Below are 17,027 nucleotides of genomic sequence, written 5' to 3'. Positions count from 1 at the left end.
GTATAATTGTTTTTTTAAAAATCAAAATCTGGAAAAAAAATCAAAATCTGATTTTTAAAATTTCTGTCATTTTAGGTAATTGGGAGAAAAGCTAAACAGGAATCATCAGATAAACTAGAGACTTCCAATCTTATGCTTTCTGGTATTAGAAATACCAAAACTAATGGATCTTCTATTATTCCTAGTGAAGATGGAACCCTTCAGCCACTGGATAGCATAAGAGTGGCTTCTTACAATGGAACTGTCTCTCAAACCACATTCACCACAACCTACAGTGGGATCATTAGTCAGCCGGCAATGCCTCATTACACCACCCTTGAAAACAGAGTTGATATTTTTCATACAACAACACCAACAAAATCAGGTGCTTTACAGGACCTTATCCAGCATAGCAGCCCCAGCGGCATACATGAGTGCCAGCCTTCCTTGAAAGGGAAGGATGATAGAGGGTATATAATGATCAATGTGGAGCCTGTTACTTTCGCTGTTGACAAAAATGCCTACGCACCAGTACAGACAGAAGTTATAAATAGAGCTGATCAACCTACAGCCTTTACTAAGGAATTGGTTCACCTACCATCTGCTACAAGTCTTAGACATCCCATGTCCACCTTGGGAACGGCACAGACACAGAGTCTCGAGGATGTTTCATCTCTTGCTGTATCAGGACAGACGGACACTAAGTACCTGTGTGTCTCCTCACAGAGGAGAGAGACTCTTGATAAAGAAGTGTGCTCATTACAGAAAGAAATGCCTTTTCCAGGCTTATCACTGTCACATAGTGCAGTGGCAGTGCAGGCACCATCTTCAGTTAAAGGATCCAGTTATCTGTCACCCAATGAAGAAATGAAGCACTCCCAAGATTTCTTTCTGCAGACTCAGAATCTCTGTGGAGTATCGTCAGAGGGGATTGTAGAGCCGAGCCAAGTTGAAGTAGACTTATCATCAGCCTCTCCCACCTTGGAAGAGCAGTATTCACTGAACTGCATTGCCCCAAGCAGCAGCGCATCAGATGGCCCTTTAGAACTGAGGAAGAATGCGAGGAGTGATCCCAACACTGAAAATCAGGATTCTGAATTGTTTAACTCGGTGTTTATCAAACACTCCACCTTGTCTGAGAACAGAGAGGCGGTCAGGCTAGAGTTATCAGAGGAAGATTCTGACATTGACTTAACTCTAACAATATCACCACCTACAAGTCCCAGAGAAGAAACACCAGCTAGGGAGACGGAGCAGCCTCAGGAGTCCCTGTCATCAAATTTAGCACTTCAAGATACGGCTGAAGGAACAGTCAAGCCAGAGGAGCTGGTGCTCCCAGAGAACAGAGACATGAGTTCTGGTTATGTGTCTGTATATCCCACAGCATCAGAAGAACCAGTAGAAAATAAGGAGAGAGAGGGCGATCGATTACAACCAGTTACTGTAATCCTTTCTAAGGAAAATTGCACGCTTGAGATTGCAGAGGAAATTAATGTGACCTCTGACTTTCCCTTTGATTCTCTAATTGAGGAAGTGTCACCAGCTTCTAGTCCTGATGCCCTAGTACCACTTGAAGAAACGAGACCATACCAGGCAGTGTCTCTGTGTGGTTTAAAACATCATGGGACACAGAGTGCAAAGAGTCACGGATTCTCTCAGTTTGAGTCAAGAGATTTAGGCGTAACAGAAAAAGAAAATTCTTTTGTTGGTCCTACCCATCCAGTAGGACAAAATGACTTTACTCAGGTCCAACACGTGCAGTCGTTTGCTGAGGTGCCCCTGATGATGACTGATTACCCAGAGACAAAGGGCGGACTTGCCCTTCCCGGTAAAGTAACCCAGGAGGTGGGCCAGGGGAAGTGTGATGAGAGTCTGTCTGTCTCGGAAATGGTGCACAGCTGTGGTGCAGAGTTAACCCAGCCTGCCTTAGTTGCTGAGTACAGAGGGGACCTCAAGCTCCCTCTACAAAAACTGGTGAAATCAGGAAATCTCTTTCAGCCAGTTAGTATAGAGAACAGAAATTTGGAATTAAAACGTCTTGTCTTGGAGTCCAATGAACTTCCATTTAGTCCCAGAAAGGTTATGGAAAATAAGTCTTTGGCTAACACATTGGTTTTCTCGACTGCTCCAGGTGGTATGTTGGATGCGTCATCAAAGCAACAGACCAGCCCTCCCAGCATCAGGAAGACTCTCCTGAGCAGTGGTGTGCCAACAGGTCTTGCTGCAGTTGCTGGCGCTCAGGCTGCACAGGCACACGCACTCCCAGAGGTCCCGGCACAGGGTTCCTCTGCAGAGTGTACTGTGGTGACCCATTGTATGTGTCCAGTGACTGTAGACCCAGGGTTTCAAACACAGGAATTATCAGTAGTCAAAATGGCCTGTTTGCTTAAGAACAGTGAAACTGAGGTGGCATTACATGAGGAAACCATAGATCTAGGCACAGTTGGCCCGCCACCCAACACTACAGCTCTAGAAAGCAAACAGAAAACAATCCACCTTTTGCAAGATACATCACAGTGTGTGACAGAGGAGCTATTGCCCAGCAGGGTTTTCCCCATGTATGTTGGCACTTGTGGAAACACAGCAAATGTGAGTGAGAGCTCCAACAGAGAGCCTTCTGCTTCCTGTGTCCCAGAGCCCTTCAACCCTCCTGCCTGTGGAATCTCTGAAGAGCATGCAGACTGTGAAAGGGCTGGTCAAGGGCACAGGCTTGGGGCTGGGCTTGGGGCTGTGCACTGTGAACCACTTTCTGTGGACTCTGGTCTAGCCCCTCTCGGTGGCTGTGGAAACCCCAAATTAGACATGGAGGACTCTTGCACTTTGAGAGGTAGTCACACCGGGAGAAGAGAGGATGCTGCCACAGATAGTTACGGCTCTTCGGTGAACTTAGACAGCAGTGAACACACAAACTGGAGCTGCTCAGGCTGGGTTCCAGGCAAGGAGACAAACTTTCCTCCCAGGCCCTGGGCCAGTACATTAAAGAAAGAAGATAAGCGTATGCCATGTTACATCCAAATCCGGGATTACCGCGGAATCCCCAGAACTTACGCCAACTTTACTATAACAAAAGAGTTCAAAGATACCACAAAAACTTTACACAGCCTGAGCAGGCACCTGAATTTCACTGCAGACTGCAGCCTGCTCAGCTCCTGGACAAGCACTTGGCAGGTGACCAACGACCTCACCCAGAACACTTTAGACTTGGAGTACCTGCGATTTGCACATAAGATAAAACAGACAGTAAAGAAGGGGGGTGCACAGCACCCTGCCACCTCCTCCGGTGTCTTTCTCAAGGACTCACCTCTTCAGGCTGCCGTCAGCACTTTCCCGTTGACAAAAACATGTGAGGCCCCAGTTGAGCATCCTGCGTCCAGGAGCAGAAGCCCCCTCCTGGTGACAGTTGTGCACTCAGACTCTAGGCAGGGTCAGCACAGGGGAGGGCCCCTGCCCCGTCGTCTGCACAGGTTGCCCTCCTTTTGGAAGAAGAGGTGTGATCACAGTAGCAATCTCATAAATTCTCAAAGAAATCCGACTGTTTCATTCCACCTCAACAAACTGAAATATAACAGTACTTTGAAAGACTCTCGAAATGATATTTCACTTATTCTCAATGAATATGCTGAGTTCAATAAGGTGATGAAGAATAGCAGCCAAGTAGTTTCCCGGGGTCGAGGATTAAACGTCAAGTCTGGAGAAGCTGCCAGGTCTCCAGAAATGTATCTGTCTTGCTCAAGGCAGTCGGCCTCCTATGAAGATGTGATCACAGACTTGTGTACCAGTCTCCACATCAAATTAAAAAGTGTCATGAAAGAGGCTTGTAACAGCACCTTTCTGTTCCACCTTATTGAAACAGAAGACAAATCATTCTTTGTAAGAACAAAGGTAAGGTGCTAGGTTTTGCTTATACTTTGTTAATTACTTTCTAATTTTAGTTGATTTGGGAATAACACATTTCGCATTCTTGGCTTTAGAAAGAATTCGTGATAGTAAATGGCATTTAGGTTTTATAGCTCAGTGTTGATCTGCGTACTGAATGTTTCCTATAAGAAGCTCCTATTTATAGGCGGTGCCTGTGGCTCAAGGAGTAGGGTGCCGGTCCCATATGCCGGAGGTGGCGGGTTCAAACCCAGCCCCGGCCAAAAATCACAAAAAAAAAAAAAAAAAGAATCTCCTATTTATGTTATATTTGAAGATTTGTATGATGTTCTGAAATTAGGCACTGACTAAATTTTTATTAAAAATTGCCAGTGTTGGGCAGTGACTGTGGCTCAGTGAGTAGGGCGTCGGCCCCATATGACAAGGGTGGCAGGTTTGAATCCACCCCTAGCCAAACTGCAACAAAAAAAATAGCTGGGCATTGTGGTGGGTGCCTGTAGTCCCAGCTACTCAGGAGGCTGAGGCAAGAGAATCACCTAAGCCCAAGAGCTGGAGGTTGCTGTGAGCTGTGATGCCACAGCACTCTTACTGAGGGTGCCAAATGAGAGTCTGTCTGTTAAAAAAAAAATTGCCAGTGTTGGCTTGGCGCCTGTGGCTCAAGCGGCTAAGGCGCCAGCCACATACACCTGAGCTGGCGGGTTTGAATCCATCCCGGGCCTGCCAAACAACTATGACGACTGTAACCAAAAAATAGCCGGATATTGTGGCGGGCATCTATAGTACCAGCTACTTGGGAGGCAGAGGCAGGAGAATCTCTTGAGCCCAGGAGTTGGAGGTTGCTGTGAGCTGTGATGCCACAGCGCTCTACCCAGGGTGACAGCTTGAGGCTCTGTCTCAAAAAAAAAAAAAAAAAAATTGCCAGTGTTAGCTCCACACCCATAACACAGAGGTTATGGCACCAGCCACATGCACCGAGGCTGGCGGGTTCGAACCAGGCCCAGGCCAGCTAAACAACAACAACTGCAACAAAAAAACAGCTGGGCGGTGTGGTAGGCACCTGTAGTCCCAGCTACTTGGGAGGCTGGGGCAAGAGAATCGCTTGAGTCCAAGAGTTTGAGGTTGCTGTGGAGTCGTGATGCCACAGCACTCTACTGAGGGTGACATAGTGGGACTCTGTCTCAAAAGCATAAACAAATAAATAAAATAAAATAAAAGTTGCCAGTGTTGGCTCGGTGCCTGTAGCACAGTGGTTACGGCACCAGCCACATACAGCAAGGGTGGCAGGTTCGAACCCAGCCAGGCCAACTAAACAGCTAAAACACTGCAACCAAAAAATAGCCAGGCATTGTGGCCGACGCCTGTAGTCCCAACTACTTAGGAGGCTGAGGCAAGAGAATCACTTAAGCCCAAGAGTTTAAGGTCACTGTGAGCTATGATGCCACAGCACTCTACTGAGGGTGAGATAGTGAGACTCTCCAAAAAAAATAAAATTTACTACCTATGTTCCTCCATTAGTGGGGATAATTGAGAGGGACCTCTTGGGGCCGGGCATGGCAGCTCATGCTTGTAATCCCAGCACTCTGGGAGGCTGAGACAGGTAGATCGCCTGAGCTTAGGAGTTCAAGACCAGCCTAAACAAGAGCAAGACCCACATTATCATCGTTTTTTTTTTTAGAGACAGAGTCTCAGTTTGTCGTTCTTGGTAGAGTGCTATGACGTCACAGCTCACAGCAACCTCCAGCTCTTGGGCTTAAGCGATTCTCTTGCCTCGGCCTCTCAAGTAGCTAGGGCTACAGGCTACCACCACAACGCCTGGCTGTTTTTTGTTGCAGTTTGGCCAGGACTGGGTTTGAACCTGCCACCCTTGGTATATGGGGCCGGGCGCCCTACTCACTGAGCCATTAGGTGCCACCTGAGACCCCATTCTTAAAAAATAGCTTGGTAGTGGGACAGACGCCTGTAGTCCCAGCTATGTGGGAGGCTGAGGCAAGAGGATCACTTGAGCCCAAGAGTTTGAGGTTCCTGTGAGCTGTGATGCCACGGCACTCTACCCAGGGTGACAAAGTGAAACTTGGTTTCAAAAAAAAAAAAAAATAGAGGGACCTCTTGGTTTGGGATGTGTTTTTAAAAATTTGAGTATGGCCAGCTGTGGTGGCCTGTGCCTGTAATCTAAACACTCTGGGAAGCCAAGATGGGAGGATTGCTTGACCTCAGAAGGTCGAGACCAGCCTGAGCAAGAGCAAGATCCTGTCTCTACTAAACATAAAATGTTAGTTAGAAAATGTTAGTTAGAAATGATGACAGCTGCCTGTAGTCTCAGCTCCTTGGGAAGCTGAGACAAGGGGTTCGCTTGAGCCCAGGAGGTTGAGCTTGCTGTGAGGTACGATGACATTACTGCTCTCTAGCCTGGGCAACAGAGTGGAGACTCTGTCTCATAAATACATAATTGGTATTAGGAGAGACTGATGGTCTCTGGTGAGTACATGATGTAACCATGGTGAAGTCTGGCTTGAGGGGAGCCAGCATCTGCTGTGATTCACCATTAGCTTCCTTAGTATCCTCTCATAATTTGTTTTTCTTCTACTTGAGGTATAGACAGCGTTAAAAAAATATTTTTAGTAATTTCAAAATTACATAAAGGTTACAGAGATAGTACCCTTCATCCAGATAGCCCAATATTAACATTTCTGAAACATTTGCAAGTATGTTGTATACACCCCGTCCCATTACCCCTGGATCCTAAAATGTCTGTTACCTGAGTACAAGAACACTCTTACAAATAATCAGAGCACGGTCCTAAAAATCAGGACGTTCACATTAACCCAGTATGACCATCTGTTCTACCAGTTGTCATAGTTTAGGATCACAGGAGTGTGCTTGTCGGGTCTTTAGTCTGGAACAGCTCTTCTGTCATCCCATATCTTTTATGATCTTGACAGTTTTGAGAACTGTAGGCCAGTTGTTCACTAGTTGGCTTCAGTTTCTGTTGACATGTTCTCCCAAGCTATGTGGTCTCAGCGAGAACGCTCAGATGATGGTCTGCTCTTCTCAGCACGTTGTGTTGGAGGCACCTCAGGCTGACTTGTCCCTTACTGGTTTATTTTATTGAGTTCGAGACCAGCCTGAGCAAAAGCAAGACCCCCATCTCTAAAAATAGCCAGGCATTGTGGCAGGTGCCTGTAGTCCCAGCTACTCGGGAGGCTAAGGCAAGAGAATCGCTTGAGCCCAATATGTTGCTGTGAGCTATGATGCCACAGCACTCTCCCGAGGACAACAAAGTGAGACTGTCTAAAAAAACAAGTGTACTTAATCTGGGATATACTATACTGTAGCCTGGATGACAGAGTGAGACCCTGTCTCAAAAAATAAAGTACAAAGTTGTACTTTATTTGTACCTATTTCAGTAGTCTCTTTGTTAAATTTTGTAAGAATTTGTCTGAAAATCATGCCGTACCTTTTTTTTTTCTTTGAGACAGTCTTGTTCTGTTGCCCAGGTTAGAGTGCAGTGGCATCATCATAGCTCACTATAATGTCAAATCCAGGGCTCAAGTGATCCTCTAGCCCAGGGGCCCTCAAACTGCGGCCCGCGGGCCACAGGAAGTGGTGTGATTGTATTTGTTCCCGTTCTATTTTTTTACTTCAAAATAAGATACGTGCAGCGTGCATGGAATCTGGTTACAGTTTTGTTTTTTTTTTTTAAACTATAGTCCAGCCCTCCAACCGTCTGAGGGACAGTGAATTGGTCCCCTATTTAAAAAGTTTGAGGACGCCTGCTCTAGCCTCTGCCTCCAACTAGCTGGAAATGCAGGCATATACCACTATACGAGGCTAGTTTTTCTAATTTTTTGTGGATAGGGGGGTCTCACTCGTGGCCAGGCTGGTCTAGAACTCCTGGCCTCAAGCAATCTTGTCTCAACCTCCCAAAGTGCTAAATGTATGGTTGGCATGAGCCCAACCATACATTTGAATGATGAATTTCGAGTAGTTAAAATTTGAGTTTTTTCAAGATACAGAGGAAACAGACCAAAGTAACACTACTTTTATAACGGAATAAATTATGCTTGTCATTTTTCATTTAACAGTAAACTAACATCTGGGTGTGAGTTAGAAACCCAGTATACTTCAGACAAACATAAAATCAAAATATTAGAGAAGGTGGGGTGTGAAGGATGTCATGTAAATATTTAAGTTCTAAAAGTGTTTTGACTAGAGGTGGCATTTTTCAAATATTCATTGTCTGAAAGGTAGCTCACCTGTTAGGAGAAGCAAACTTGACGGACATTAAAGATTTGTCATGAACCTCATTGCTTTTGAAAGAAACAACTACATGCAGTTGGTGATCCCCAACAGCCCTTTGTTTATCTAGACAGTCTACATAAAAGGTGTTTGTTTAGTGAGAAGACAAATTGCCACTTAAGGCTGCCTCGTGAGGGTATAATTTCATTAAATGAGATATGCTTTTTTGATTGTTTTTAATAAATTAAAAGTGGTTCTGTGCAGGCCTCCTTTTTGTTTTTTTTAGTAATGGCTGTTTGTAATCTTCCAGAACCTTCTGAGGAAAGGAGGCCATACAGAAATCGAACCTCAGCATTTTTGTCAAGCTTCCCATGGTGAGGATGACACACTGATAGTCATCATCAGAAATGAAGATATATCATCACATTTACATCAGGTAGGTTGGGAAATTATCTGTATTACAAAGAAATGTATTCCAGGAACTGAAGTTCTGTAACGATCAGACTCTCCACTGTTGGCGCATTTCTTACATGGGGAAGAAGTTAACACAGGCACATTACCATGGGGCCTTTAAGTGGGAAGAAAACAGGATCAAGATGGTGCACTTGATGTTATCAAGGCATTTGTAGGGCAGCGTGGGTTTCTATGTTGTTGGTTTTTTCTTTCTTCTTTTTTTTTTTTTTTTTGAGACAGTCTCAAACTGTTGCTGTGGGTAGATTGCTGTGGCATCACAGCTCACAGCAACCTCAAACTCTTGGGCTCAAGTGACTCTCCTGCCTTAGCCTCCCAAGTAGCTGGGACTACAGGCACCTGCCACAACACCTGGCTATTTTTTGGTTGTAGTTGCAGTTTGGCAGGCCCGGGCCGGATTAGCACCTGCTGGCTCAGGTGTATGCGGCTGGTGCCCTAGCCACTGAGCTACAGGCGCCGAGCCATAGGGCAGCGTGTTAGAGAGCTAAGAAAATATCTCTTAACTAAAGGCAAACTATAAAAAGAGGTGAGAGACTGCTTAATCTTCTCATCTGAGAAATGAATCTGCATCATTTGATGTCTAAATTTTGCATTAAAAGGACTTGTGAAGGGGCGGCGCCTGTGGCTCAGTCTGTAGGGCACCGGCCCCATATACCGAGGGTGGCAGGTTCAAACCCGGCCCCGGCCAAACTGCAACCAAAAAATAGCTGGGCGTTGTGGCAGGCGCCTGTAGTCCCAGCTACTCGGGAGGCTGAGGCAAGAGAATCGCTTAAGCCCAGGAGTTGGAGGTTGCTGTGAGCTGTGTGAGGCCACGGCACTCTACCGAGGGCCATAAAGTGAGACTCTGTCTCTACAAAAAAAAAAAAAAAAAAAGGACTTGTGAAAAGTGTAACTCCTTATTATCTTTACCTACTGATTGCTTGTCCCAAGACCCAACTCATGGACATAGGCCAGATGCATAATACCGTCACCAGTAGAGAGTGACAGTGCTGGCACCCACCTGAGCTGGAGACAGGAATGCAGTGAGATTAGGTGGCCTGGCTAGTGACTTTCTGGGGTCCCTAAAACCTCAGTTGTGCTCTTCCCTCATTAATTATTTCTAACCTGTGGGAGTTTTAGCAGCTTCTTTTTAATCAATTTTGGCTGGAAAGCCACTGGTGAGTTATTTTTCTTTATGTGGGACAGATCACTCATCCATAACCCAAGGTTAAAAGTATTGTCAGTTGCTCCTGAACCTTGAAACCCTTGGATAGGAAAGTGAGAGAAGTTTTTAAGAAAACATGCTCAGTGAACTTGTCTGTATGGGGGTCTTTCTGTGTTGAGCAGATTCCTTCTCTGCTGAAGTTGAAGCATTTACCCGGCGTCATCTTTGCTGGAATCGACAGCCCTGGAGATGTTCTTAATCACACTTACCAAGAGCTGTTCCAGGCGGGAGGCTTTGTGGTGTCGGATGACAAGATATTAGAGGCCTTAACATTAGGTTGGTCTTGGACTTTCCTTTCTTGTTTCTTTCTTTAAAGTCTATTCAGAACACTTTCTCCTCTCTGGGTAGTGCAAATAATAGTTCATTATTTTAAAAAAGGTCTTAGTTGCTATGTGCCGAGGGCTTGATTTCTGCCGTCCGCTGTGCTCAGTGCTCTCAGGGAGCGAGGGTCTGCTGGCAGACCTTCTAAGTGCCCCCTTCTCAGTCGTGCAGCTAACCCCTTGCTGATACAGGTTGGAAGTTTTTGTTATATTTAACGCCTTCATTTTAAGTCAGCTACATATTAAATCTTTTCCTTAGGATCAGCCTTCTCCATTTCTGATGGCATCACCCCTGCCATCTTGTTGATACCATGAAAATTTTGAAAATGGCTGCTAAGAGTCATCTTGTTTAATTATCTATTTGAAAACAGATAGAATTGACTTTTCTTAGGGCAGACACTTTTCTGTATAATCCAGACTTGCCCTGGCTCTGATTACATTTAAAGTAGACACCACATCTGTATCAGAGGAAGCATTTACCTTACCAGTGTGAACTTTCTGTGGAAACTGGGATTGAAAATACTAGTCGGTTCCATTATTTAGAAACTTCTACCTCCCCTTTCTCTGCCACAACTGGGCCTCCTGCCCGTCTCTTATCACACATCTTGTGTGCAGTCGGGGCTTTAGTTGCTGGTGATTACGTGCTCCTGTGCACGTAATTTTGTCCCACGCCTTTAGCAAGTGGGACCGAGCGGAGGGGGCCGTAAGTTCATGCCTCATAAGGGTAGTGGCCACACACACAGCAGTGATAGTGCACACTCAGCCATGGGCTTTGTTTTGTTTTCTGTTTTTACAAATAATAATTATTGAACTTTGCATGAACCTTAAAAACTCTGTCTTCTCTTACCAAACCTATTCTGTAGTTCAACTGAAAGAAATTATGAAAATTCTGGAAAAATTAAATCGAAATGGAAGATGGAAGTGGTTGCTTCACTACAGAGAAAATAAAAAACTGAAAGAAGATGTGAGGTAAGGACTCGGTGCAGGAGGTGGGGACTGGCTAATGCTCCTGTGCTGTAGACAGGGCTGCCACAGCTGCTGCTTCCCCTTCCCCATACACAGCAGGGGGCATCTGTTGCCATGGATTGGGTTTGTGATGAGGGAAGCTGTGTGTTACAACCTAAACTGTGAGAAAGGTATTGAAGCTATGTTTTAGGTCCTTATTCATATAAGAAGTTACCATTGGGCTCGGTGCCTGTGGCTCAAGCTGCTAAGGCGCCAGCCATATACACCTGAGCTGGCAGGTTTGAATCCAGCCCAGGCCCACCAAACAATGATGGCTGCAATCAAAAAATAGCTGGGCATTGAAGCGAGCGCCTGTAGTCCCAGCTACTTGGGAGGCAGAGGCAGGAGAATCTCTTGAGCCCAGGAGTTGGAGGTTGCTGTGAGCTGTGATGCTACGGCACTCTACCCAGGGGGATAGCTTGAAGCTTTGTCTTTCTTAAGAGACTCACTGCTGTACAGATACACAAAGCAGTAAGGTCCAGTGGAAAGTAATGAAAGGTTTGCCACACCAACACGGTTTGGTCGTAAATGTGTGCCTTCCCTTTTTCTTTTAATGAGGCTCCTATTGTAAATGCATGTCTATAAAAGGAATAGTACTGTTGTACTGTTTTGAGGCAACCTATCAGCAGTACAGAGTTAGATCCAGAAGGCCAAGGGACATGAAAAAAAAACTGAAAATCAAGATTAAAAAATAAACTGTCAAAAATAACTAAATTTGGTTAATATTCTTATATGTTTCCCGCAGAGTGGATTCAGTTGCACATAAAAAGAGTGTAATACTGAAATCTTATCAAAGTGCAAATGTCATTGAATTGCTTCATTATCACCAATGTGACTCCCAGTCATCAACAAAAGCAGATGTTTTAGAATGTTTGATAAACCTGCAGATTCAGCAGACCGATGCCAGGTTTGCTATCTTCTTAACAGGTAACTCACAGCCGCGTCCCATTCTCACTGCTCAGTAAATCCCACCATAGCTCAGTTCTAGGGATGTCCATCCGAGTAGGTATCTGATCCATGCAGTCACCCGTCAGATGCCGGCTCTGCCCAGTCCCTCGTGCGGAGTGTCTGTACACAGCCTAAGCACATTCTCCTGCCCACAGGACCCTCTAGCTCACTTACAGTACCTAGTACAGTGCTCACAATTTTTACAGTTAGGAGTGGGGATGGGAAGAGCCAATTGTCCCTGCCTGGGACTGACACATAGAGCATAGCCGCGTGGTCTGATGAATCCTCCCCTAGTTTTTCTGTGGTCTCATCAGTTCCTATAGGTCCTTGTGTAATTTCTAATGAAAGATCGCAGTTGTCACATGTTTTTTCAGTGCCCCTCCCACCAGCCCCATAGAGGCAGCTGTTCCCAGAGGTTCAGATCTTTTCTTACCTTGAACCAGATTCTTCCCCACATTACTAGGGAATTCCATGTAGATTTCTACTTAATAGAGTTTCTGATACTTCAAAGTAATGTACATTAAAACTTTTTTTCTTTTTTATAGAAAAACCTACTATCTCCAGAGAAGTCTTTGAAAATAGTGGAATCCTTGTTACAGATGTAAATAACTTTATAGAAAACATACTAAAAGTAGCAGCTCCTTTTAGGAGTAGCTATTGGTAAGAACACTTTATTGTAACTCCCACACAGGCTAGAGCTGCTAAGATAAAACTGTTCTTCATGATACAGATCATGCTGTAGATTTGTCATTTATTTTGGAGCGGAATTACATAGTTCGGTATAAATGGGAATTCTTAAAGTATCACTAATGAAATAATAATCCTACTTCAAATTACTGTATATGGCATTAAGATACTTGGTAGAAAAAAACTTTCACGTTAAAATGATGCATAAAGAGTTTCCCCATGGTACGTAAGATGGAATTACCACTTTGGTTTCTCTAGGTGATTTACCTCCAACTTGGCTAGATTGGAAGACTCCAACAGCAAATTAGCGGCTTCCCTTTTCTTTGGAAAACTTTGATACACATGGGAAGTCTTCTTGTATTTGAAAATCGATGTCTACAATTCAAAAGTTGTTTTTCATTATATTTTGCTAACATGTGTGACTTCAAAGCAGTCCATTGGCTTTGGGTTGCAGTGTCAAATTTTAAGTTACGTTCATTTTAAACAGATGCCTTTAAAGCTATTGAACTTAATATTAAAAATAAGAATTTTACAACATAATTTACTAGTTGGTGCAAAAATAAGTCTATTTCACAAATAGCTTTGTTTTTGCATGTTAATGTCAGAGAGACATGTGTAATGCACATCATGGTTGGTTTTAAAGGTCTTACCACCATTGTAAAACTATCCTTTCAAATGGTTTTATTTGCCGTTAGTCAAGCAACAACACTACATAAAGTTAAGGCATTTTTCCTAAAAGGTACACGTTTATAAATGGTCATTTCTCACTTAGTTTTTGTAAATACTAAACTACAAAAATCAACTTTCTGAAGAAGAAATAATCATTTATTTATGATATTTGAAATAATTTTTACTGTAATCTTTAAAATTCAAAACCAAGCAAAAAACATTTGTAAGATACATAGTATCTATTTGGAGCAAAGGATTTTGTAACTAATTTGTTTCACTTTTTTAATAAAGACAACTAAAAATCATTTACCTTTTCTGCAATGATTTTGTAGGGAAAACTTTGCAGAATATTTTAGGATTTTTTAGGCCATTTAAAAATAGGAATCCAGGATGATGCCTGTGGCTCAGTGGGTAGGGCGCCGGCCCATGTACTGAGGGTGGCGGGTTCAAATCCAACCCCGGCCAAACTGCAACAAAAAACAGCCCAGCATTGTGGTGGGCACCTAACGTCCCAGCTACGTGGGGGGTTGAGGCAAGAGAATCGCCTAAGCCCAAAAGCTGGAGGTTGCTGTGAGCTTTGATGCTACAGCACTCTACAGAGGGCAAAAAAGTGAGATTCTCTCTCTAAAATAATAGGGCAGCGCCTGTGGCTCAGTGAGTAGGGCGCCGGCCCCATATCCCAAGGGTGATGGGTTCAAACCCAGCCCGGGCCAAACTGCAACCAAAAAATAGCCAGGCGTTGTAGTCCCAGCTGCTCAGGAGGCTTAGGCAAGAGAATCGCGTACGCCCAAGAGCTGGAGGTTGCTGAGTCCTGTGACGTCATGGCACTCTACAGAGGGCGGTAAAGTGAGACTGTCGCTACCAAAAAAAATAATAATAATAAAATAAAAGTAGGAATCCAAATTCTACCTCTTAGATCCTGTTGGTCTAGTTTGTAGAAATCTGTCCAGTGCTTCTGGTATTATTTCCTTCTCAAAGTCAAGTACTCTGAGCAGCAAATTACAGAAAGGAAATTTCGCATGACCTTTATATAGAAACTCCTTTCAGAAGTCATTCAGCTGCTTTGTGTCATTCCTACTCTAAAAAGATCTGATTTATTGTCTCAAGAGGGCTCAGTATTTTAATCATTGACACTAATTTTCACTTAGAAACCTGATAACTTTATTTTTCCTCCAAAGACAATCTAGTAAGGGGACCATAACTGTATTTGGTACAGTGAATTACTTCCAGATTACTAGGGACAAAGTAACTTTTTTGGAGCACCTGCCTACAACCTGCCCACCACTGTCTGACACTCTGCTCACACTGCAGCTCATGAATGTTCACTTCCCCTTCAGGGAACACCCATGACCCACGAAGCCACCTTACTTAACTTCTGTGCTGCCTTTTCTGTGACTGTCTCAATACTCAATCAAAACACAGGCCATCTGTGGCCCATTGGCCTTCCACGTCAGGTGTTGAATGACTCTGCAGAATGAAGGACATGAACGCTTTTTTTTTTTTTTTTTGCAGTTTTTGGCCAGGGCCGGGTTTGAACCCACCACCTCCGGTATATGGGGCTGGCACCCTACTCCTTGAGCCACAGCTGCCACCCGTGAATTTGTAAATTTTTTTCACTTAAACTAAACCAGCTTGTGCTGCTTTTGCCAGCATCAGACTTCAAAATTTTTATGGAAAAGGTAGAGAAAGGCTTGCTGGAATTTTAGATAATTTTATATAGAAAAGGCAGTGGCTCTTGGCCAGGTGTGGTAGCTCATACTTGGAATCCTAGCACTCTGGGAGGCCAAGGCTGGAGGATCACTTAAGCTCAGGAATTTGAGACCAGCCTGAGCAAGAGCGAATGTCTCCTAAAAGAGGACCCTGTGTCTCCTAAAAGTAGAAAATTAGCTGGGACTTGTGGCATTTGCCTTGTAGTCGCAGCTACTTGAGAAGCTGAAGCAAGAGGATCACATCTGTGATAAACAATAGGAAAAGGCCTTAACCTATAAAAAGTATTGCTAAATATGATGTCGATTATGTGGAAACAAAGCCTGCACCAAAAAGAACAAATTTGTATCATTTTATCTGACTTCAAATTATACTGCAAGGCTACAATGACCAAAACAGCACAGTGCTGGTATAAAAGTAAGAGATATAGACAAATGGAACAGAACAGAGAACCCAAATAAAAACTGCCTACAGCCAGCTGATCAGCAAAGCAGACAACAGCACACTGGGGAAGGGAAATGTAGGAAAACTTTCTAGACATCAGCCTAGGCAAAGAACTTATGACCAAGACCCCGAAAGCAATTATAACAACAAAAATAAACAAATGATTAAAAATATGCACAGCAAAGGAAATAAGAGTAGACAACTACACAATATGAGAAAATATTCACAAACTACATCTAATGAAGGGTTAAGGAAATCAAGAAAAAATAACTTCATTAAAAAGCAGGCAAAATGGTGGCACCTGTAGCTCAAGCAGCTAGGGCACCAGCCACATACACCACAGCTGGCGGTTTCAAATACAGCCCTGGCCTGCCGAACAATGACAACAACAACAAAGCCAGGCGTTGTGGCGGGTGCCTATAGTCCTAGATACTTGGGAGGCTGAGGCAAGGGAATCCCTTAAGCCCAGGAGTTTTAGGTTAGGTTGCTGTGAGCTGTGACGCCATGGCACTGTAACCAGGGCAATAGCTTGAGGCTCTGTCTCAAAAAAAAAAAAAAAAAAAAGCAGGCAAGAGACACAAATAGGTTTTTCTTTTCTTTTTTTTAGAGGCAGAGTCTCACTTTATCGCCCTCAGTAAAGTGCTATGGCATCACAGCTCACAGCAACCTCCAACTCCTGGGCATAGGCGATTCTCTTGCCTCAGCCTCCGGTGTAGCTGGGACTACTGGTGCCCGCCACAACAGCCAGCACTATTTTTTTGTTGTTGCAGTTTGGCTAGGGCCAGGTTCGAACCCACTACCCTCAGTATATGGGGCCAGCACCATACTCACTGAGCCACAGGTGCCTCCCAAAATAGAGGTTTTTCAAAAGAGGGTAAAACAGGCTGGGCCCAGTGGCTCAAGCCTGTAATCCCACAATTCTGGGAGGCCGACGCAGGTGGTGTTTAAAACTCGGGACTTTAAGACGTACCTGTCTCAGCTATTAGGGAAGCTGAGGCAAGAGGATCACTTGAACCCAAGAGTTTGAGGCACCCATAGCTGTGAGCTATGTCACAGCACTCTATGGAGGACGATAAAAAGTGAGACTCTTTGTCTCAAAAAAAAGCAAAAGCTTAAGACAAATGGGCAAGCAAACATGAATGCTGATCATCCTAATCAGAGAAATAATAATCACATTACCCTCATCTTCAAAAATTAAACAGTAGTAAATGTTGGCATGGACATAAAAAGGAATGCTTATACACTGTTGGTGGGACTGCAAATTAGCACCACCTCCATGGAAACCAGTACTGAGATTCCACAAATAAATAAATAAATGCAGACTTCCCATTTGGCCCAGGAACCCCACTATGAGGTGGTATCTACCCAAAGGAAAACAAGTTATTTTATCAAAGACATCCGTACCCAAATTATAGTAGCACAATTCATAATCGTAAAGATGTGAAATCAATCTTAAGTGCCCATCAATTCATGAGTGAATT

The 17,027-nt window shown here is 44.0% G+C and overlaps 1 protein-coding gene across 7 annotated transcripts in view; it reads left to right on the top strand.

Annotated features, from left to right (window-relative positions):
* Positions 1-13,698, top strand: part of TASOR2 (transcription activation suppressor family member 2) — a 79,714-nt gene extending 66,016 nt beyond the window's left edge. For 6 of the 7 annotated variants that reach the window (XM_053572947.1, XM_053572946.1, XM_053572945.1 and 3 more), the window contains 6 exons: positions 76-3,861; positions 8,402-8,527; positions 9,889-10,042; positions 10,950-11,055; positions 11,837-12,018; positions 12,585-13,698. In XM_053572947.1, the coding sequence (XP_053428922.1) occupies positions 76-3,861; positions 8,402-8,527; positions 9,889-10,042; positions 10,950-11,055; positions 11,837-12,018; positions 12,585-12,703 (4,473 nt within the window). In that variant the 3' untranslated portion in view covers positions 12,704-13,698. The remainder of the gene's footprint in view (positions 1-75; positions 3,862-8,401; positions 8,528-9,888; positions 10,043-10,949; positions 11,056-11,836; positions 12,019-12,584) is intronic. The other variant, XM_053572948.1, reaches the window with a different exon arrangement.
* The last annotated feature ends 3,329 nt before the right edge of the window (positions 13,699-17,027 follow it).

Source organism: Nycticebus coucang, chromosome 20, assembly GCF_027406575.1.
Source record: "Nycticebus coucang isolate mNycCou1 chromosome 20, mNycCou1.pri, whole genome shotgun sequence".
NCBI lineage: Eukaryota > Metazoa > Chordata > Mammalia > Primates > Lorisidae > Nycticebus > Nycticebus coucang.
The sequence above is the reverse complement of the archived record's forward strand: the minus strand, read 5'-3'. Positions and strand labels throughout refer to the sequence as shown.